At 41.0% G+C, this 22,464-nt stretch overlaps 1 protein-coding gene across 1 annotated transcript in view; it reads right to left on the bottom strand.

Moving 5' to 3' along the window:
- The window catches only part of LOC145349561 (nectin-3-like), a 213,554-nt gene that overhangs the window by 64,432 nt on the left and 126,658 nt on the right, over window positions 1–22,464 (bottom strand). The window contains exon 2 of the mRNA XM_080198158.1: window positions 3,218–3,559. Within this exon, the coding sequence (XP_080054284.1) occupies window positions 3,218–3,559 (342 nt within the window). The remainder of the gene's footprint in view (window positions 1–3,217; window positions 3,560–22,464) is intronic.

Raw genomic sequence — 22,464 nt, forward strand, 5'->3', positions numbered from 1 at the left:
AAGAACAATGTTTATTTTGGTTATTCTTTTTATATATTTGTAAAAGTTCCTTTAATCTGTTTCTCTATTCCTGGCTAGTTATTCTCAAGCTATTTTTGTCCATTTTTATCCATGTTCTGGTCATCTTTTGCTAGTTTTTAAAATTCTCCCAATCCCGAGGCTTACAACTATTCTTTGCAACATTATAAATTTCCTCTTTTAATATAACACTATGGTTAATTTCCTTTGTTAAACACTGATGGAGCTCCCAGCCCAAGTTTTTGCTTTTTTTAATATAACGTATTTTTGTTAAACATTTTAAAGCTTTTCATTAAATTTTTCTGTTAATTCAAAGCCATATTTTTGTTAGTCTATATCTCAATTCTAGTTTAGCCAGTTCTCTATACTTACGTAATTGACTATAAATTAAAGATTATGCTGAACTCTCAACTCTCCAAAATGACTGTAAGAGGATGCGGTGTAAAGTGTGCCCGAGAGACTGGTGCGAATCACTCCATTACTCTTGTCGTGATGACACTTCAATTTTGTTTTGCAGAGAATTCCATCCAATAATTATTTTCCCTTTGTCTTTGCTCTCTTTCTCTATCTCACCTTTACTATATAAGTGAAAAGGAGGCCATTGGCATCCCTCCTCCTGAGTTTGTGTGTGCAAATAGACCAACCTTCTGAGTTTTGCTGTAGGGTCATTAATATAAAATTGAATCACAACAAAATTGAGGAGTTGAGAAACATTATCACTACTTTTACAGGGGAAAGAAAATCAAAACATCTTTCAGTTAATGGACAAGTGAAAGGAGAAATCAGGGCTGATTAAGTTAACCCCACCCCTTGTCCGTGACAACCCTAAATAGAAGGTTGACACCAATAAATCCAACTGGAAATTCAGGAGAAACCTATTTACCCAGAAAGTGGTTAGAATGTGAAACCTGGGAGTGGCTGAGGCAAATAGCAAAGGTTCACATTAAGTAGTTAACATAAGCACTTGAGGGAGAAAGGAACAGAAAGATAGATTGTTATTGAGTCCGGAAGCACAAAATCTCAATTGCTTAATCTTGAATTCTACATTGGTAACTTGCCTCTCTTAACCAATCATTTGGCATAAATCACAATTACTACCCAGCATTTTTAATTGGAAAAGCAACAACTAGGTAGTGCATTAGAAAGTTTTAGGTAGTGCATTAGAAAGTTTTAGATTGGCTAGGAGGGAGTTGAAGAGGGAGTTAAGAAGGGCTAAAAGAGGACATGAGATGACTTTGGCTGATAGGATTAAGGAGAACCCTAAGGCGTTTTACAGGTATGTCAAGAACAGAAGGTTGGTTAGGGCAAGATTAGGGCCAGTTACAGACAGTAGAGGGAAGTTGTGTGTGGAACCGGAGGAGATTGGAGAGGCGTTGAACCAATATTTCTTTTCGGTGTTCACGCAAGGAGACATGAATGTAGCTGAGGAGGACACTGGGGTGCAGGGGTGTAAAATAGATAGTATTGCAGTTGATACGGGGGATGTGCTGGATATTTTAGAGGGTTTGAAAATAGATAGGTCCCCTGGTGCGGATGGGATTTACCCTAGGATTCTCTGGGAGGCAAGAGAGGTGATTGCGGAGCCTCTGGCTCTGATCTTCAGGTCGTCGTTGGTCTCTGGTATAGTACCAGAAGATTGGAGGACAGCAAATGTTGTCCCATTGTTTAAGAAGGGGAGCAGAGACTTCCCTGGGAATTATAGACCGGTGAGTCTTACTTCTGTGGTGGGTAAGGTTTTGGAAAGGATTATTAGAGACAGGATTTATAGTTATTTGGAGAGTAATGAATTGATTAGAGACAGTCAGCATGGTTTTGTAGCGGGTAGGTCGTGCCTTACTAACCTTATCGAGTTCTTTGAGAAAGTGACCAAAGAGGTGGATAGGGGTAAGGCAGTTGACGTGGTGTATATGGATTTTAGTAAGGCGTTTGATAAGGTTCACCATGGTAGGCTTCTGCAGAAAATGCAGATGTATGGGATTGGGGGTGATCTAGGGAATTGGATCAGGAATTGGCTAGCAGATAGGAGACAGAGGGTGGTGGTTGATGGTAAATATTCGTCATGGAGTTCGGTTACGAGTGGTGTGCCTCAGGGATCTGTTTTGGGGCCACTGCTGTTTGTAATTTTTATTAATGATCTGGATGAGGGTATAGTTGGGTGGATTAGTAAGTTTGCTGATGACACCAAAGTCGGAGGTGTGGTAGATTGTGAGGAAGGGTGTCATAGTTTGCAGGGTGACTTAGAAAGGTTGCAGAGCTGGGCCGCGAGGTGGCAGATGGAGTTTAATGTGGAGAAGTGTGAAGTAATTCATTTCGGTAGGAATAACAGATGTGTTGAGTATAGGGCTAACGGGAGGACTTTGAATAGTGTGGAGGAGCAGAGGGATCTAGGTGTATGTGTACATAGATCCCTGAAAGTTGGGAACCAAGTAGATAAGGTTGTTAAGAAGGCATACGGTGTCTTGGCGTTTATTGGTAGGGGGATTGAATTTAGGAGTCGCAGCGTCATGATGCAACTGTACACAACTCTGGTGCGGCCGCACTTGGAGTATTGTGTGCAGTTCTGGTCCCCACATTACAGGAAGGATGTGGAGGCTTTGGAGAGGGTGCAGAGGAGGTTTACCAGGATGTTGCCTGGTATGGAGGGGAGATCCTATGAGGAGAGACTGAGAGATTTGGGGTTGTTTTTGCTGGAAAGAAGGCAGCTAAGAGGGGACCTTATTGAAACATATAAGATGATTAGAGGTTTAGACAGGGTAGATAGTGATAGCCTTTTTCCTAGGATGGAGAAAGCTAGCACGAGGGGGCATGGCTTTAAATTAAGGGGGGGTAGTTATAGGACTGATGTCAGGGGTAGGTTCTTTACCCAGAGGGTGGTGAGGGACTGGAATGCCCTGCCAGCTGCAGTTGTAAATGCGCCTAGTTTGGGGGCGTTTAAGAGATCTGTGGATAGGTTTATGGACGAAATGGGATTGGTTTAGATTAGTGGGTTAGTGTTGTTTTTTTTTAAAAAGCTGGTCGGCGCAACATTGTGGGCCGAAGGGCCTGTTCTGCGCTGTAATGTTCTATGTTCTATGTTCTAACTTTAGATGGATTTCTTTAGTGGCAAATCAATGTTAATATATTGGATAAATAGGAAAAATCTACAACTAATCTTTCAATTTTTAGCATTAGAAGATTTTAATATATTTTGTATACATACCAATCACCGTCACAATACTTGTTTCTTGGTAATTTCCCAGTGGGAAAGTGACCACCTTGCAGATGTAGTTTCCGGAATCTGAAAATCCAATTTTGGTAATAAGAATTGTTGCATCTTTCAAAGATGGGTTTGTGAATACAGCCCTTCCTTCATAGTTCCCTTGGACTGAGGTTCCATAAAGAGGATGAAATACTGCAATAGTATCGGAGGTCCCATGTTCTTGCTTCTCCCAGGAGATCTGAGTTACGGTTTCTTTCACCGTAACCAAACACTTTAAGGTGACATTTTTGTCCAAAATTGCAGATACCTTGTGATCAACAACAACCGGTCCAGCCAAGGTACCTATTAAGAGACATACATAATAAGTTTTTATAGCAAAAATTCTCTTCCCCACACTTCCTTATAAAAAACTAACGGCTTAATGAAGAGACATATTGCACCTTGATCTCGAGTCTCAAAAATCAGAAAGATTTTAAAGTCAAATTCTGATCTCTTATCAGTTTGCTGGTTTTTTCCAGAACAATGCTGAGGCTCTAACTGAAAATGCCTTAGGTGAAGGAAAGAAAATTCAACAAGGCTTGCAAAGTATCAGCCAAACCATGATAGAAAGTTGAGATGATGTCCCTTTCATGAAAACAGGATTCAACTTGACTGTTGCCATCTAACATCTAAAAGTATGAGCTTCCCTTTGGGGAAAAAAAACCTCTTGCAGTGATCACAAATAGAATAAAAAAAGAGTAGAGCCTGAAACACCATTCAGTTACTTCCTTTTTTAAAAGATGGAGTACATCATTATGACCCTAACTTCCAATCAAAGTTAACCTCTTCAACCAATACATCAAGGAAAGGAGGAAAAAAAAGAGGCAGCAAGTGAGCCATGTTTATTAATGGTGGTAATCAGCATCATAGAGTCATAGAAGTCTACAGCATGGAAACGGGCCCTTCAACCCAACTTGTCCATGCTGCCCTTTTCTTTAAACCTCAAAGCTAGTCCCAATTGCTTGCATTTGGCCCATATCCCTCTATACCCATCTTACCCAGTAACTGTCTAAACGCTTTTTGAAAGACAAAATTGTTCCCACCTCTACTACTACCGCTGGCAGCTTGTTCTGGACACCATCACCCTGTGTGAAAAAATTGCCCCTCAGGACACTTTTGTATCTCTCCTCACCTTCAACTTATGCCCTCTAGTTTTAGACTCCTCTACCTTTTGGGGAAGACATTGACTATTTAGCTGATCTAAGCCTCTCATTTATTTTATAGATCTCTATAAGATCACCCCCTCAGCCTTCTTCACCACTCTACCCACCCGTGACTCCATTTTCAAGGAGCTATGAACTTGTACCCCTAGATCTCTTTGTTCTGTAACTCTCCACAACACCCTACCATTAACTGAGCAAGTCCTGCCCTGGTTCAATCTACCAAATGCATCATCTCGCATTTATCTGAATTAAATTCCATCTGCCATTTGTTAGCCCACTAGCCCAATTGATCAGTATCCCGCTGCAACCCGAGATCACTCTCTTCACTGTCCTCTACGCCACCAATCGAGTGTCATCTGCAAACTTACTAACTATGCCTCCTATATTCTCATCCAAATCATTCATATAAATGACAAATAATAGCGGACCCAGCACTGATCCCTGAAGTATGCTGCTGGTCACAGGCCTCCAATTTGGAAAACAACCCTCGACAACCACACTCTAGCTTCGTCATGAAGCCAATTTTGTATCCATTTAGATATCTCATCCTGGATCCTGAGAGATTTAACCTTATGCAATAACCTATCATATGGTACCTTGTCAAAGGCCTTGCTAAAGTCCTTGTAGGCAACATCAACTGCACTGCCCTCATCTACCCTCTTGGTTACCCCTTCAAAACACTCAATCAAATTTGTGAGATATGATTTTCCACTCATAAGCTCATGCTGACTGTCCCTAATCAGTCCTGGCATCTCTAAGTACCTGCAAGGATTTGGAAAAATTTCACCTGTCCATCACTGAGATTGTTAAATGGAGCATGGCATCAGGAGATGCAAGAGTTGGAGACTATATTTTCCACCCCTCCCACCCCATGGTATGTTCACCTGTGGTGGAGGCAGCTCACCACTGGCCACCAGTGGGATCTTGAAGTCCTGCCAAAGTCTATGGCATTTTGCGTGGGGATTCTACCGCGAGACGTTACTTTCATTGGGACCAGTAGATCTTGCCAGCAACAAGGGCTGGAAAATCCTGCCCAGGTGTAATCTATCTCAGGATTTCAAAACAGTCACTAGACCTTCAAGGCTTTAGATAGTTATCACATTTTTGTCCTTCCTCATCTGATGTCTGTTATGTTTCCATATTTGTTGACCAGCTTTCTTCAATGTAGCACTGCTTTCTTTTGATGGCTGAGGATGTCTTTTATTTGAGATATGTTATCTCTCAGAGCATTAATATTTGCCAGAGAACCCAACAGATTACAACTGTTACAATGGCCTCAAACTAATTGTAGTGGGAAAAATCACAAAAATGGCTACCTGGCACATAAAAAAGTTACCTGGGATATAGACATTAAGGAGGCACTGACTTTTAGCACAGACAGCTACTTGAAACTAAAAACATGCAGCACAGACAGTTATTTAAAAGTTAAACATGCAGGAATCAAATACTGCAGGAAGCCAGTAGACAGCTTGAGGCACTTTTAAGATAAGGACAGACCTAGTAAAATAAGGACAGACCTAGTACAATAAGGAGATTAGTGATAAACGGGATCGGGAATACATAGATTGGAGAGACGAAGGATGAGGGGTGACCTGATGGAGGTGTATAAAATGTTGAGAGGTATTGATTGGGTGGATAATCAAGAGGTTTTTTCCTCAGGGCTGAAGTGGTTGCCTCAAGAGGACACAGGTTTACGGTGCTGGGAGTAGGTACAAAGGAGATGTCGGGGTAAGTTTTTCCACTCAGAGCGGTGGGTGCATGGAATGAACTGCTGGCAACAGTGGTGGAGGCGGATTCGATAGGGTCTTTTAAGAGGCTTTTAGATAAGTACACGGAACTTAGTAAGAAAGGGTTATAGATAAGCCTAGTAATCTCTAAGGTAGGGATATGCTCGGCACAACTTTGTGGGCTGAAGGGCCTGTATCGTGCTGTAGTTTTTCCATGTTTCTACGTTTCTATTAATGCAGGAAAACCAATTACTGTATGTATAGTCCGAAACTAAGTCACTGATAATGGAAATGTATTCATTCTATGAAACAATGTAATATTAAATGTCAATGTCTGTATATGTCTGGCTGTAACAACGTGTTAAACTAAACTATCGATCCTACTCAACTATAATGGTGCGTTAAATGACTAATGTCCGGACTATCCATTGTCTGAAAGGTATAAAAATAAACCGCTCCTATTGTATTATTGAGAGAAGGTAGCGATACTAATGCCATTAGACTTCATGGAATCCAGAGTCAGCAGTACAGATTTCCTCGTGACGTTTGACACTGTGGGACAGGATATATCCCAGGAATGGTGATGCAGAAGTCTGACATACGGATTCATATGAGTGGCATAGTAATATTCTGAACTGAATATGCTGCTCACATATTAGCAGCACAGCAGTTAGCACAGTTGCCTCTCAGTATCAGGGTACCAGATGCAATTCTGGCCCATGCTTCAAAAGGGATATTTAGTGAGTGTGATTATGTGAGGCTGTTGCTTGACTGTCCTCTGAGTCAGTTCTCCTAATTTTCCCAGAGGTCATTGAAGAGGACATTGCAATTTTATTATGCTGTGTGCATGTGTGCCTTTGATGTATCTGAATGGTCAGTTTTTTTTAAGCTTTTTCTAGCAGTTTGATACTACTAAGTGACTGGCTGGCCATTTCAAAGGCCAGTTGAGAGTCAATCTCAAGTTGTGGGTCTGGAGTTGCATGTAGCCCATATCAGGTAAAGAACCAGAAGATTTCCCTCCCTGAAGGACATTAGTAAACCAGAAGAATTTTTACACAAATCCAATATTTTCAGTCACTAGTACTGAGGCTAACCTTTTCTTTCTTTATAATTGTTGGGTTCCACGTGACACAAAGAAATTCAGAACCTTTTATTTTGCCATTTTAAAAAAGCTCTCTTTTTGAGCCAAAAAGATGGCAACTACAAGGCACATGACCACTGGGTTCGTCCTTTTGTTCTGGATATTACCACCAGGAGCTACAAAAATGAAACAGCTCCTTGCTCAGCCTGTGGAATCACACACCTCAACGTACTGACCCCTTATATCAGTGAAAACAGAGGAGGTGCAGGTAAACTGGCTCCTCAACATAGACTATCACAAAAGAGAGATCAAAATAGCCAAAGATTTTCAGTTAGGACAGATGTTTAGTTGCAGTGCTAGCTAGCTAGGTTATGTTGTCTCTTTATTGACTGTTAAGAAAAAATTTAATTCATCAGTATAGCTATTCATTATCCTCAGTGTAAGCATTCCTAGCTGCAGTAAACTGATTTTAATATAAACAAATGTGAGATTTTCCACTTCGGATCAAAAAAGGATAGTTCAGGATATTTCTTTTAGAAGGCACAAAGTTAAATTCAGTGGATGTCCACCAAAATTTGGGGATTCAGGTACAGAGATCCTTAAAATGCCTTGAGCAGGTGTAGAAAATAGTCAAGGTGGCCAACAGAATGCTCTCCTTCATATCCAAAGGGCTGGAGTATAGGGATGTAGGTGTTATGTTGCAGTTGTACAAAATCCTAGTTAGACCCCATTTAGAGTACTGTGAACAGGTATGGGCACCACACTTTAGGAAGGATGTTTTGACCCTGGAGGGAGTTCAAAGCAGGTTTACAAGCGTGATACCTGGGCTTCAGAAGTTAAGTTATGAGGAGAGATTAGACAAATTAGGCGTTTATTCCCTAAAATTCAGAAGGTTGAGGGGTGATCTGATAGAAGTCTACAAAATATTTACAGGGAAGGACAGGGTCAGAAAATACTTCTACACGCAAAGAGTGGAGGAGGTTTAGAACTTTCTTCCTCAAACGGCGGTGGATATTGATTCAATTGTAAAGTTTAAGTCTGAGATAAACAATTATTACTGAACAGTGGTATCAAGGGATATGGGCAGGTACATGGAATTAAACCACAGATCAGCCATAATCTTACCAAATGGCAGCGTGGGCTTGATGGGCTAAATGGCCTACTCTGTTCCTACGTTCCTAGCTCACTTCAACTCCTTTACAAAGATGGTATCCTGTGCTACAGGTAAGCTAACCAGGCACTGCAGCATATGACCCCAGCTTGACCACATCAGAGATTTTTTAATCGAGGGAAAATAGCCTCCTATACATTTTTCAATATAAATTTTCCTTGTGTGCTATGGACAATTAAACGTTTCTATTAGATGCACTTTGTACAGTTTCTATGTGAAGTTGTTCTTCATAATGATTTATAAAGAACTGCACATAAGATTATCAGATTAATGTAGCTCAAAAAATGAATTATAGTCAAGAAGACTATTCAGCCAATAAAAATAACATTTTCATATAAATATTGCAACAAAGTAAAGTCATAAATGCAATAATTATCATTTAAGTACATCTACTGTTGATGCACCTTTTACACTATATGCTAAAATATTATTTAAATTAATGGACACGTAGCCATCTGGGGCAACCCATCAAAATGTAAGAAACTGATTCAGTAACTTTTTTCATAAAGCAGAACAGAAACAAGTTTTAATAGGTGCATTAGTAATCCTGCTGCAATCTATGCTATCAATTATCTGTCAGCAGCTAAGTTAACTTTGGAGCTCGGCTTAACAAAATCATATTACAACTTAAATTTTCAATAAACAAAGCTTTCATGTACCAGCATCTCCCATTTAAGTCAAGGACTGCTAAACATTCAACAAACAATTACTACAGAATTAGAAAATTTATTTATTTCTGCACCATTTGACAGAAATTATTAATGCAGCACTTTCTCAAATGAACCCATTTGAGATTGTGTGTGTTGCTTATTACAAATTATTTAAAATTACTGTTCAAATAAAAGTCACACTGCAGGTCTGTACATCTGAATCTTGTAATTCCTTTTCCCAAAAGCAATTAGAATTGGGAGATGGCTTCAAGAGGTGATTTTTCTTTATTTTGCAAAATAAGTAGTTGCAATACAATATTAATTTTCAAATATTTTTTATCAATGCAAAATAAATAATATTTGAAGTCCAACTTTATCTGCCTGTGCTATAATTTCTCAATTAGGTAAGTTATGCTTTTGTTGCTGTTAAGTATGATTTTTAAAAAAAATTTACAGTGTTAGTCCCTAATCTGTTTGCTGAAATAATGCTATTTTATAGAAGTTAGTTCAAGTCAAAATAAACAAAAGGTGAAATTTTGCAGATGCTGGAAATCTGAAACAAAAACATGAAATGGGGAAAAACACTCAGCTGCACAGCGCCTGTTTTTTCAGTGTGTCTATGGTTCTTTTAAATTTCTTTAAAGGGACCATAGACAGACAAGACTGTGCATAGACTGCACATGCAAGTTATTTATTAGAGAACAAGACCTGTGAGATATTTTGCCGAGATCATACATCCTCATGCTGCAGTGGCTTGAGGTAGCAGCTCATCATAAGGGCAGTAAGGGATCGGCAATAAATGCCAGATGAGGCAGTAACACCTACATCCTATAAAATAATTAATTAAAAAACAATCAGGCAGCACCCGTCTACTTGCTATTTTTGGATGGAAAATATTTGCAACCAAGTTAGACTAATTTTTGCATTCACATACTGCCTCTACAATGATGTGGAGATGCTGGTGTTGGACTGGGGCAGGCACAGTAAGAAGTCTCACAACATCAGGTTAAAGTCCAACAGGTTTATTTGTAATCAAGAGTTTACGGAGCCCTGTTCCTTCCTTAGCTGAGTGGAGGTAGGTTCACAAACACGGCATATATAGGCAAAGACACAATTACAAGATAGTTACAGATTGGCTGCAATTTAACCCGGGTCCCTGGTACTGTGAGGCAGCAGTACTAACCACTGTGTCACCATGCTGCACCATTCCACTTAAATGATATCCTAATATCCAAGTCATCACAATGACAACAACAACAAAATGTAAAGTAGGATAGATGTGCACAATAACAGAATTGTTTTAATGTTTCTGTTTTGGCAACATTTATATTTGTATGTGAAAATAAACTGACTACACTCATCAACAGCAGTACACAGCTCTTGCCTCAATTTCTTTGAGGTTAGAGCAATAGCTTTGTTATGAATTACAAAGCAATGGAAAAGGTGAAAATACAGTTTCAGCTATTTACAAAATTGATTAAGTAACAAAGAAATAATTTGAGTACAAATAAGAGATTAGAGAAAATTATAGTCTATGTAATCAAAGTCTGAAGCAGGGATTCCTGCAGCATGCATATTTAAGCTTCATTATATCCTTCAGGTCACAACATCTTCACGTCGTAATTTACAAAGTGTGATCTGATACTTGCACAGTGAAGGCAATGGGGCTTCTGGGACATTAATTAAACTAGGGTCAATTACATATTTCTTTAATGAGATTTAAGGATAGAAAGAACATAAGAACATAAGAAATAGGAGCAGGAGTAGGCCATCTAGCCCCTCGAGCCTGCCCCGCCATTCAATAAGATCATGGCTGATCTGTCATGGCTCAGTTCCACATTCCCGCCCTCTCCCCATAATCCTTAATCCCCTTGCCTATCAAAAACCTATCAACCCGCGTCTTAAAAATATTGAGCGAGGCAGCCTCTACCACTTCAACGGGCAGAGAATTCCAGAGATTCACCACCCTTTGAGTGAAGAAGTTCCTCCTCAACTCCGTTCTAAACCGCCCCCCCTTTATCCTGAGGCTGTGCCCTCTAGTCCTACTGTCCTTTCTGAGCGGGAAGAGCCTCTCCACCTCTATCCTATCCATCCCATTCAACATCTTATACGTCTCAATGAGATCTCCCCTCATTCTTCTAAACTGTAACGAGTACAAACCTAGTTTATTCAGCCTCTCCTCATAGTTCAACCCCCTCAACTCCGGAATCAGCCGAGTAAACCTCCTCTGCACTCCCTCCAAGGCCAAAATATCCTTGCGTAAGTGCGGCAACCAAAACCGCACACAGTACTCCAGCTGCGGCCTCACCAGTGCCCTGTACAGCTGCAGCAAGACCTCCCTACTTTTATATTCAATCCCCCTCGCTACGAAGGCCAGCATCCCATTTGCCTTCCTCACCACCTGCTGCACCTGCAGGCTGGGTTTTTGCGACTCATGCACAAGGACCCCGAGGTCCCTCTGCACCATCGCATGCTGCAGTTTTTCGCGACGTAAGTAATAGTCCTTCCTACCATTATTCCTACCAAAGTGGACAACCTCACATCTGCCAACATTAAATTCCATTTGCCAGTTCCTGGCCCATTCGCCCAGCCTATCTAGATCCTTCTGTAGACTCTCCACACCCTCCGCACAATTTGCCGTTCCACCAATCTTGGTGTCATCAGCACATTTCGACACCGTACACTCGGTTCCCTCCTCCAGATCATCTATATAAATGGTGAATAGCTGAGGCCCCAGCACTGACCCCTGGGGCACTCCACTAGTCACCAACTGCCAATCCGAATAGCACCCACTGACCCCCACTCTCTGCCTCCTATTTGACAGCCAATCCCCTATCCACGCTAACACCCTACCCCCAACTCTATGCCCCCTGATCTTCTGCAATAACCTCTTGTGAGGCACCTTGTCAAACGCCTTCTGAAAATCAAGAAAGACCACATCCACCGGCTCTCCTCTATCTACCGCCCTGAACACATCCTCATAGAACTCCAATAATGGATTCTAACATTTTTCCTACAACAGATGTTAAACTAACCGGCCTATAATTCCCCGCCTTTTGCCTGCCACCCTTCTTAAACAACGGCGTAAACATTAGCCGTTTTCCAATCTTCCGGCACTTCCCCGGAATCCAGCGACGTTTGGAAAGTAATCACCAAGGCATCCACTATCACCTCCGCCATTTCCTTCAGAACCCTTGGATGCATTCCATCTGGTCCTGGGGACTTGTCCACAATCAGTCCCTCCAGTCTGTCGAGCACCGCCTCTCTAGTAACAATAGCTTCATTCAGGCCCTCCACTCCTACCATCTTTCCATCGCTAACACCCGGCAAATTATTCATGTCCCCCTCCGTGAAGACCGAAACAAAAAAGTTATTCAGGGCCTCAGCCATTTCCCCATCCCCTACCACTAAGTCCCCCCTCTCATCCTCTAAGGGTCCAACGTTCACCCTAGCCAGCCTCTTCCTTTTTATGTATTTATAAAAACTCTTGCTATCCTTTTTTATATTAAGCGCTAGCCCAGCTTCATAGTTTATCCTACCCTTCTTTATCATTCTTTGTTGACATTTAAACCTCTCCCAATCCTCTTCGAGCCCACTACTCTTAGCTACTGTAAACGCATCTGCTTTTAATTTAACACTTTCCTTCACAGGAAAGAAGCAGGAATGCACGATAGCAGGCAGCATGGCAGCACAGTGGTTAGCACTGCTGCTTCACAGCTCCAGGGTCCCAAGTTCGATTCCTGGCTCAGGTCACTGTCTATGTGGAGTTTGCACATTCTCCTCATGTCTGCGTGGGTTTCCTCCCACAGTCCAAAGATGTGCGCGTTAGGTTGATTGGCCATGCTAAGAAATTGCTCCTTCGTGTCCAGGGATGTGTAGGTTAGAGGGGTTAGTGGGTGTGTAGGGATATGGGGGTAGGGCCTGGGTGGGACTGTGTTCGGTGCAGACTCGATGGGCCGAAAGGCCTCTTTCTGCACTGTAGGGTTCTATCTCATCTCTATCTTCTATCTCATCGAAGGAGAATGGTGAATCAAATCAGGTATGAAAGAGATATCAAGGTCTGGATTTCAACAACCATCATCCACAAAAACTGAAAGCCATTTCAGGAGTCCACACATATGCAAACTAACGCAGAAATCCAGAAGTTGCTGTCAATGATTTTATGCTTCTCCAGAAGTACACTGATGAGGATGTCCCGTCAATCAAAATTCCTAAACTCATGAGGCCATTTGTCAGCTGTAAAAGCCCTTCAAAAATCTACACCATGTTGAATTGAATGAGGCATTTTTTGTGATATGCTAACCTTGAAGATTGTTATATTTTTGAAATGTCAGATTTCTCCACGATTAAAAGATGCACAATATAAAATGCATTTTTCACATTTTCATTTCAGCTCCAACCTTAATCCAATTATAATCTTTATTTACAATTAAAATTAAGGATAAAGGAGCTCAATTGACTTTAACTTACTGATCTGATGCAAGAACACTTCAATGCAACTGCTGGCTTATCCTGCTTGTTGACCTAACTGCTGCTCCATGCTGGAGATCCCCTCGATTCGGGATTATACTTAAACTGACAAGTGAAACGAGGAAGTCCACACCACAGAGATCGCTAGATCTTTATGGGCAGCTTTCTTCGAGGTTACTGGTAAGCTCCAGTGTTTTGCTACTGACTATAAAATTGGGGCCAATAGAACATAGAACATTACAGCGCAGAACAGCCCTTCGGCCCACAATGTTGCGCCGACCAGCTTTTAAAAAAAAACAACACTAACGCACTAATCTAAACCAATCCCATTTCGTCCATAAACCTATCCACAGATCTCTTAAACGCCCCCAAACTAGGCGCATTTACAACTGCAGCTGGCAGGGCATTCCAGTCCCTCACCACCCTCTGGGTAAAGAACCTACCCCTGACATCAGTCCTATAACTACCCCCCCTTAATTTAAAGCCGTGCCCCCTCGTGCTAGCTTTCTCCATCCTAGGAAAAAGGCTATCACTATCCACCCTGTCTAAACCTCTAATCATCTTATATGTTTCAATAAGGTCCCCTCTTAGCCGCCTTCTTTCCAGCAAAAACAACCCCAAATCTCTCAGTCTCTCCTCATAGGATCTCCCCTCCATACCAGGCAACATCCTGGTAAACCTCCTCTGCACCCGCTCCAAAGCCTCTACATCCTTCCTGTAATGTGGGGACCAGAACTGCACACAATACTCCAAGTGCGGCCGCACCAGAGTTGCGTACAGTTGCATCATGACGCTGCGACTCCTAAATTCAATCCCCCTACCAATAAACGCCAAGACACCGTATGCCTTCTTAACAACCTTATCTACTTGATTCCCAACTTTCAGGGATCTATGTACACATACACCTAGATCCCTCTGCTCCTCCACACTATTCAAAGTCCTCCCGTTAGCCCTATACTCAACACATCTGTTATTCCTACCGAAATGAATTACTTCACACTTCTCCACATTAAACTCCATCCGCCACCTCGCGGCCCAGCTCTGCAACCTTTCTAAGTCACCCTGCAAACTATGACACCCTTCCTCACAATCTACCACACCTCCGACTTTGGTGTCATCAGCAAACTTACTAATCCACCCAACTATACCCTCATCCAGATCATTAATAAAAATTACAAACAGCAGTGGCCCCAAAACAGATCCCTGAGGCACACCACTCGTAACCGAACTCCATGACGAATATTTACCATCAACCACCACCCTCTGTCTCCTATCTGCTAGCCAATTCCTGATCCAATTCCCTAGATCACCCCCAATCCCATACATCTGCATTTTCTGCAGAAGCCTACCATGGTGAACCTTATCAAACGCCTTACTAAAATCCATATACACCACGTCAACTGCCTTACCCCTATCCACCTCTTTGGTCACTTTCTCAAAGAACTCGATAAGGTTAGTAAGGCACGACCTACCCGCTACAAAACCATGCTGACTGTCTCTAATCAATTCATTACTCTCCAAATAACTATAAATCCTGTCTCTAATAATCCTTTCCAAAACCTTACCCACCACAGAAGTAAGACTCACCGGTCTATAATTCCCAGGGAAGTCTCTGCTCCCCTTCTTAAACAATGGGACAACATTTGCTGTCCTCCAATCTTCTGGTACTATACCAGAGACCAACGACGACCTGAAGATCAAAGCCAGAGGCTCCGCAATCACCTCTCTTGCCTCCCAGAGAATCCTAGGGTAAATCCCATCCGCACCAGGGGACTTATCTATTTTCAAACCCTCTAGAATATACAGCACATCCCCCGTATCAACTGCAATACTATCTATTTTACACCCCTGCACCCCAGTGCCCTCCTCAGCTACATTCATGTCCCCTTGCGTGAACACCGAAGAGAAATATTGGTTCAACGCCTCTCCAATCTCCTCCGGTTCCACACACAACTTCCCTCTACTGTCTGTAACTGGCCCTAATCTTGCCCTAACCAACCTTCTGTTCTTGACATACCTGTAAAACGCCTTAGGGTTCTCCTTAATCCTATCAGCCAAAGTCATCTCATGTCCTCTTTTAGCCCTTCTTAACTCCCTCTTCAACTCCCTCCTAGCCAATCTAAAACTTTCTAATGCACTACCTGAGCCCTCAAGCCTCATCCGAACATAAGCCTCCTTTTTCTTCCTAACCAACGAATCAACTTTTTTAGTGCACCACGGTTCCCTAGGCCTACCAAATCCTCCTTGCCTGACAGGGATATACCTATCACAGACCCGCAGTAGCTGCTCCTTGAAAAATCTCCACATCTCAGATGTTCCCAGTCCCTGTAATCTCCTAGTCCAACCAATGCTTCCTAATTCTCTCCTAATAGCCTCATAATTACCCTTCCCCCAGCTGAAACTACTGACCCGAGGTTCATGCCTATCCCTTTCCATCACTAAGGTGAACGTAATCGAATTGTGGTCACTATCCCCAAAATGCACACCAACTTCCAAGTCTAGCACCTGGTCTGGCTCATTACCCAGCACCAAATCCAATATAGCCTCACCTCTAGTCGGCCTATCTACATACTGAGTCAAAAAACCTTCCTGCACACTTTGAACAAAAACTGACCCCTCTAACGAGCTAGAGCTATAGTAATTCCAATCAACATGAGTAAAGTTAAAGTCCCCCATAACAATTACCCTATTACTTTCACTCCTAACAAGGATCGTCTCCGCAATCCTTTCCTCAACCTCTCTAGAACTTTTTGGAGGTCTATAAAAGACTCCCAACAGGGTGACCTCTCCTCTCCTATTTCTAATCTCCGCCCATACTACCTCAACAGACAAGTCCTCATCAAAGTTCCTCTCTGACACTGTGATACAGTCCTTGACCAATAATGCTACCCCACCCCCCCTTCTACCTCCTTCTCTACTCCGACTAAAGCATTTGTACCCTGGGACCTGCAACATCCATTCCTGACCCTGCTCTATCCAAGTCTCTGAAATGGCCACAACATCAAAGTCCCAGGTACTGGTCCACGCTGCAAGTTCATCCACTTTATTGCGAATACTCCTCGCATTAAAGTATATGCATTTCAAACCCTGCTCTGCCCCACCCCCACAATGCCGTGCATTGCAGTCCCCATCTATGCCCCCCTCACTTTCACCCCCTCTACTCAGGATCCCACCCCCCCTCTGTCAAGACATTTCTTAAAACAATACTATTGTAACTGCTTCATTTAATTAAACATCATTTAATTCTAATTTCTATACTTTATACTTCCTGATTGCACTCTATTGGCTGAATTTGAAGCAATTAAAATGTAAGTTTAGGCTGGAATAGGATCAAAGTCAAAAATAGCTCTTTCCCAGCCAAAAATTATTCATTTCCAGCTATAACTGAGCCGGAAGTTGAAAGGGCAGCTAAACCATTCCAAACAGTTGAGCTGGACTTTAAACAGGATAAGGAGGGTACAACTCTCATTGTCTGCAAGTTTTAGAATGTAATTGCTGCCAGCTGGTTTAGTTGAGCACTGGGGAATTTGCTTCAAGGTGAGGCTTTGATGGATTCAGAAGGTACACTAATCTTCTGCACAAGTGTTCTTGTTTAATTCTTTGAGAAGGTAATTAACATGGGACATAAGTCTGAATGTTGAAAAGGCATTGATAAGATTCCACATAAAATTGACTGCTAACAAAAATGAGAAAAATGAATCAGAGGCAATCTATTCTGTGGAAAGATCTGAAAATCTGAAATAAGAATACAATTTTCTGAAATGTTAACTATATTTCTCTTTAGAGATACTGTCTGATGTGTTGCGTACTCCAGCATTTCCTGTTCTATTAATTTGTGTAGACAGTAAGTCACTGATAGAGTAGTAGAGATAACAGCTGGTTATCTAAATGGGACAAAGTGAGAAACCACAGGAATTTGTATTGGGGTTTTTCACTAGCGGGCTGGGAGATTCAAGCGGAGCCTGGTGCACAGGTTCCACGCTAGGCGTCCCACCACGATAGGATTTCTGGGGTCAGCTTTGTACCAAAAATAGGCATGGAGCTGTATTACACTTGCAAATGAGTATGTAAATATGATTTAAATATAATTATCCCAATAGGCTCTTCCCCCCACCAGGAGTATTTCACTCCAGTGGGCTTTACAATAGCTCCGTACTTTTGAGGAGCTGGCAGCTCAATCTGCTGCAGTGAAGGGGGATTTGGGTCTCCTTTATCTTTGATGGAGGAACAGAGAGCTGATAACACCAAGAAAGACGGCACAATTATGGAGCTGGGACTAGAAAACTTGAGAGATATTGATAGATTAATGAATGATCACAAGTAATGTAGGAGTTCAACATAAGGCAGAGTGTGACCATCATCTTCTCTAAGGAGATACCTATCATTTACTTTAATGGTGAGATGCTACGAACCATGTGGAACGAAGATCAAAGCATCCAAGGACATAAACAATTGAAAGCTAATGGGCACAGACAGAAAAGAAAAAGGTTGATAAATTTGATTTTCAATTCAAGCGGCAGGGGAAATGTTGCAGCTATAAAAAAACTGTTTGGGCTCCATTTAAAGCACTGCATTCAGTTCTGGGTATCACACCTCACTTTTCAGCTCTTGACCCATTGTCAGGATTATAGCACTTCAAAATAAAGGCAACGTGCTTGTGAAGTGTTGAGGATTTTTGCCTTTACCACCTTTTTAAGCAATGAGAACCAAACCTCCACCAACCTGCAGTTAAAAGAAATTCTCAACATCCCTCTCAACCTCCTGTAAATTACTTTAAATCTATGTCCCTTAGTATTGACCTCTCTGCAAAGGGAAATACACCTTTCCCATCCACTTTAAGCTCCTCAAAAGTTTATACACTTCAATTAAATCCCCTCTTAAGTTTTCTGTGTTCCAAAAGAGAAAATCTTTCAATCTTTCTTGCTAGCTGCAATTCTCCATACCTGGTGGCATTCTGATAAAACTCCTCTGTACACTGTCTACTGCAAACACATTCTCCCTGTACTAGAACATGTTGGAGCCAAATTGGCTTTATGGCAGGAAGTAAAGATTGATATGTTTGTATGGTTGGAAGGCTGTTTCCAATGGTGTTCCACAGGGGTCAATACCAGCACCCTGTTTTTCCCTTCTGGTGCATCTCAAAGATTTGGACTTAATTATGTCTTAAAATATTTAAAAAGTTTGCAAATGATACAAAATTGGTTTATAATGAAAAGGCTGCAGACTTATCAAAGGAATGGTCATGTGAACAGAAAAGTTGCAAATGGAATGGGACTCTGGTTGCATTGTAATCAGTGTTTTTTAGTGTTCTAGCCTAACCTCCCTGAATTATGAATGCAATATCATGTTTTTTTTAAATCATGTTATCTACCTGTTTTAATACCTTCAAGCATCTGTGGACATGCACATCTAGGGGCCTCTGTTCCTCAATGCTTCACAATGTCCTCTCATTTATTGGGTATTCATTTGTTTTGTTTACCCTCCCAAATACATTACCCCACACCTCTCTGGATTGAATCTGTTTTGGCTTGGCTGTGGTTTCTTTAGGGTTTGCTAGTTACCCCAGAATACTATTACAGGCTGTTTTTTGTAAAAACAAAAAGTGTTTGTTTATGGATTTATGTACATCTTAATACTCTACACAAGGGTGTATTTCTGCTTTCCACCATATCGCAGTTACCAGTGACACTGCATTATAGCTACATCAGTAGTTAAACTTTCAGGTACTCCTGATGTTAATCCCTAACTCTACATATTCCATGTGCCTACAGAATGCCTACTTTTGAGTCACAGTATTTATGTGGTTGGCACAAACTGCATGCTTATTTTCTAATAAGACATATGATTTATATGTACTCTGCCTAACAATGATAATAAAGTGGATTACTAATTGAGATTGACGTGACTCCTCTCCTCTTTGTACCAAGCCAATAATCATTGCTGGCAAATTAAGGTCAACAGCGCAGATTCTTTCTGGATTTATTGCAGCTTGCTATGGCTCCTGCTCTGACCAAGACCACAAGAAATTATAAAGGGTTAAGATATGCAAAACAAACTCCCATTCAACACAGTCAAAAGGCTTTGTTCAAATTAATCACATTTTCCCCAATGCTTCACCCCCTCTGCTGGATATAAATGCAATTACATTCTTGTGTCAAGTCAGCATTTAGTGTATTCGGGAAAAAAATCCTTCTGCTGTCAATTCAGTGCTAAGTGATAATTGTATTGCAGTACCTTACGGTAATATCCTTAAAAGAACAACAGCAAAATCAGAGCTAAGGCAGTGAAAATAGCAAAAGAGCTGGAATAACTGACTTTAATTTGCTTTTTTGGTGATAATAGATAATCCTTTAAAAGGTACCATGTTCTCCACAGGATTACTGATTGATTGAAGCGGGTGTGGAAAAGCAGTTCAAAGTCCTGAAAATTCAAATATAAACTTATAAACACCAAGAGATTTAAAAATGAGTGACATTTATTTTAAAGACTAAATATTAAAGTTCTCTTTTTACATATCAATTACATGGTCTCACAGTGGGGAACTGATAGCTTATCAACAGAGCATTGTTGCCTGCCTCCGAGGGTGTTTACACTATGATGCGAGAAACTGCACAATAATTCTAAATATTCAACTTTTAGCTTCCCTAGAGCAAAGGCCAATCAACTGAAACCTTTCTTTAAGAGTCGAGAATGAACTAACAATGTCACTTGCTTTTGGTAGTTCTGAATGATTCCTTCACATTCTGAATGTAAAGAATATTGTTCAGATTATGTAATAGAAAGATCCTTACCCTTCCTTTCAATCTTGCTATCAAGAATAAATTAAGCGGGCAGGGAACAGGGCCCTGTCCCAGAGTGAAGGAGCGTGCGGCCCTGTCCCAGAGTGTAGGGGCGCGCGGCCCTGTCCCATCAAGTGAAAATTTCAACAAATGAGCAGTGTACAGTTCCTGGTCATGTTCATTATCACTACTAACACTTGTTCTTCAGCTTTTCATTATACGTTTTGCTTGGCATTGTGGGACATTTACTACACAGATTATATTGGATCTCCTTCTTGGTACCCATCCTGCTTTGACGAGATCTGTCAGGTTGCATTCTGGGATAAGTAACTACTTAGCAGTGTTGGGTGACTGTTGCTCAAGGCACCACTGCACCAAAAATCACCAAGGAAAGTGCTGTAGTGGCACAGTATCAATATTGATATCTGTAAGAGTCAAGTTGCATAGAGAAACAAAGTTCACAAGAAGCAGAAACGTTATATGTGCAAAACATTCTTGGTAGAATAATGATCCTTTCAAGAAACAGGAAGCCTGCACTGAGTTTTAACAGCATAAAACTGTTGTCAACATGGAGATTTGATGCACCATGCATAAATGACAAAATTGAAATTGGTCAGAAGAGAAAACGCCAAAAAAAACTGCAGGTATATTAAATCAAAACAAAAGGACAATAACAATTCTGTACGTAGGGGATAAGTTACTAATGGATGATGAGGAATTCTAAGTTCACAATTCCAGGGTGTCTTCAAGGATAGAATCAGAGTCAACCGAGTATAAATCTGTAGTACAGGATCAGCCTAACAAGATGATGCCTAATATTTTAATTACAGTAAAAGGAGTTGAAAAACTCCCAAATAACAATCATTCTGAAGCTTATGGACGTGATGATACCCCAATCCATGCATTTAGAATGACAGCAAGTGAGTTTGCACCAATACCACTTTTCACTGATATGTAAACATGGGACGGCCACGAGTCTCTCCAAGAAAGAACCCCTTAATGATTAAGCAAATTGCTGATCTATTTCACTTACTAGTGTTTGATGTAAATTATTAGAACATATAATTGATATTCAGGTAATCAGACAGCTTGAAGAACAGAATATCCTTCTGGACAAACTTTGTAAAGTCAGATCAACAGAATCAAAACTCACCCTTGCCTGCCATAATCTGACCTATAACCTTCACAATCACATCACCACAGATCTAGCCATTTTAGATTTTTCCAAGGCTTTTAAAGGATGTATTAAATATGGAGCTAGTGGACAAACTTGGTCATTGTAGAGTCCAAGGAAATACAAAACAATAGATAGAAACATTTCTTACTAAACGACAACAAAAGGTTACAGTGAATGTGGAAGCCTTTAACTGGAAACCAGTCGTAAGCCCCAAGGTACTTTCCAGGACTCCACATTAGTTTCTTTTCTTGATAAAGAACTTCTAGTATGGAATATCAAGCCACATCAGATTCTTCGCAGATGGCTGCATAGTTTGCAGATTTATTACTGAATCAGTAGATAAGCTTAACCTCCAGGAAGATCTAAATAATCTTGTCAAATGGGTCAAACATATGGGAAATGAAATTCAACACAGAAATGCAATATCATGCAAATCAGCAATACTCAATATTTATCAATACTCAATTACACAATGCCTGAATTCTCTTTCTAAAGTTACTATAGAATGTCCTTAGGAATCCAAATCCAACATAATTTAAAGTAGATTGAACAAAGTCTTTCAAAGTATCCAAAAGTGCTTGGATTCAGCAGATAAGGATTGCCATCACTCTGCAAATGCAGTGAATTAAATGCGATATTGTAACTCAACGAGCGTATGGTATAACTGTTTGGAACACACAAAATGCAGAAACATAATCCTATTGGAGAAAATTTAAAACTGAGCAGCTCACTTTGATACAATGAGTAACACCAGGTTGGCACAATCTCCAGAGCCAAACTGAAATACACAGGTTGGCACACGTCCAAACTTTTGAATGGACAATTAAAATTTCGAAGCTGGGCATCAAGCCCTAAAGTGTCTGACTCAAAAAGTTCATGACCAACAACTCCAATAGTATACACCCCAATGTGCTTCATTTGCCAACTCCTTTTTGCAAGAACAATAAAGGATTAGAAAAGCTGAGTATAAATCTAAACCTTTATACTCTC

This window comes from Carcharhinus amblyrhynchos, chromosome 10 (genome assembly GCF_965287045.1).
Source record: "Carcharhinus amblyrhynchos chromosome 10, sCarAmb.v2.hapA, whole genome shotgun sequence".
NCBI classification, from domain to species: Eukaryota; Metazoa; Chordata; class Chondrichthyes; order Carcharhiniformes; family Carcharhinidae; genus Carcharhinus; species Carcharhinus amblyrhynchos.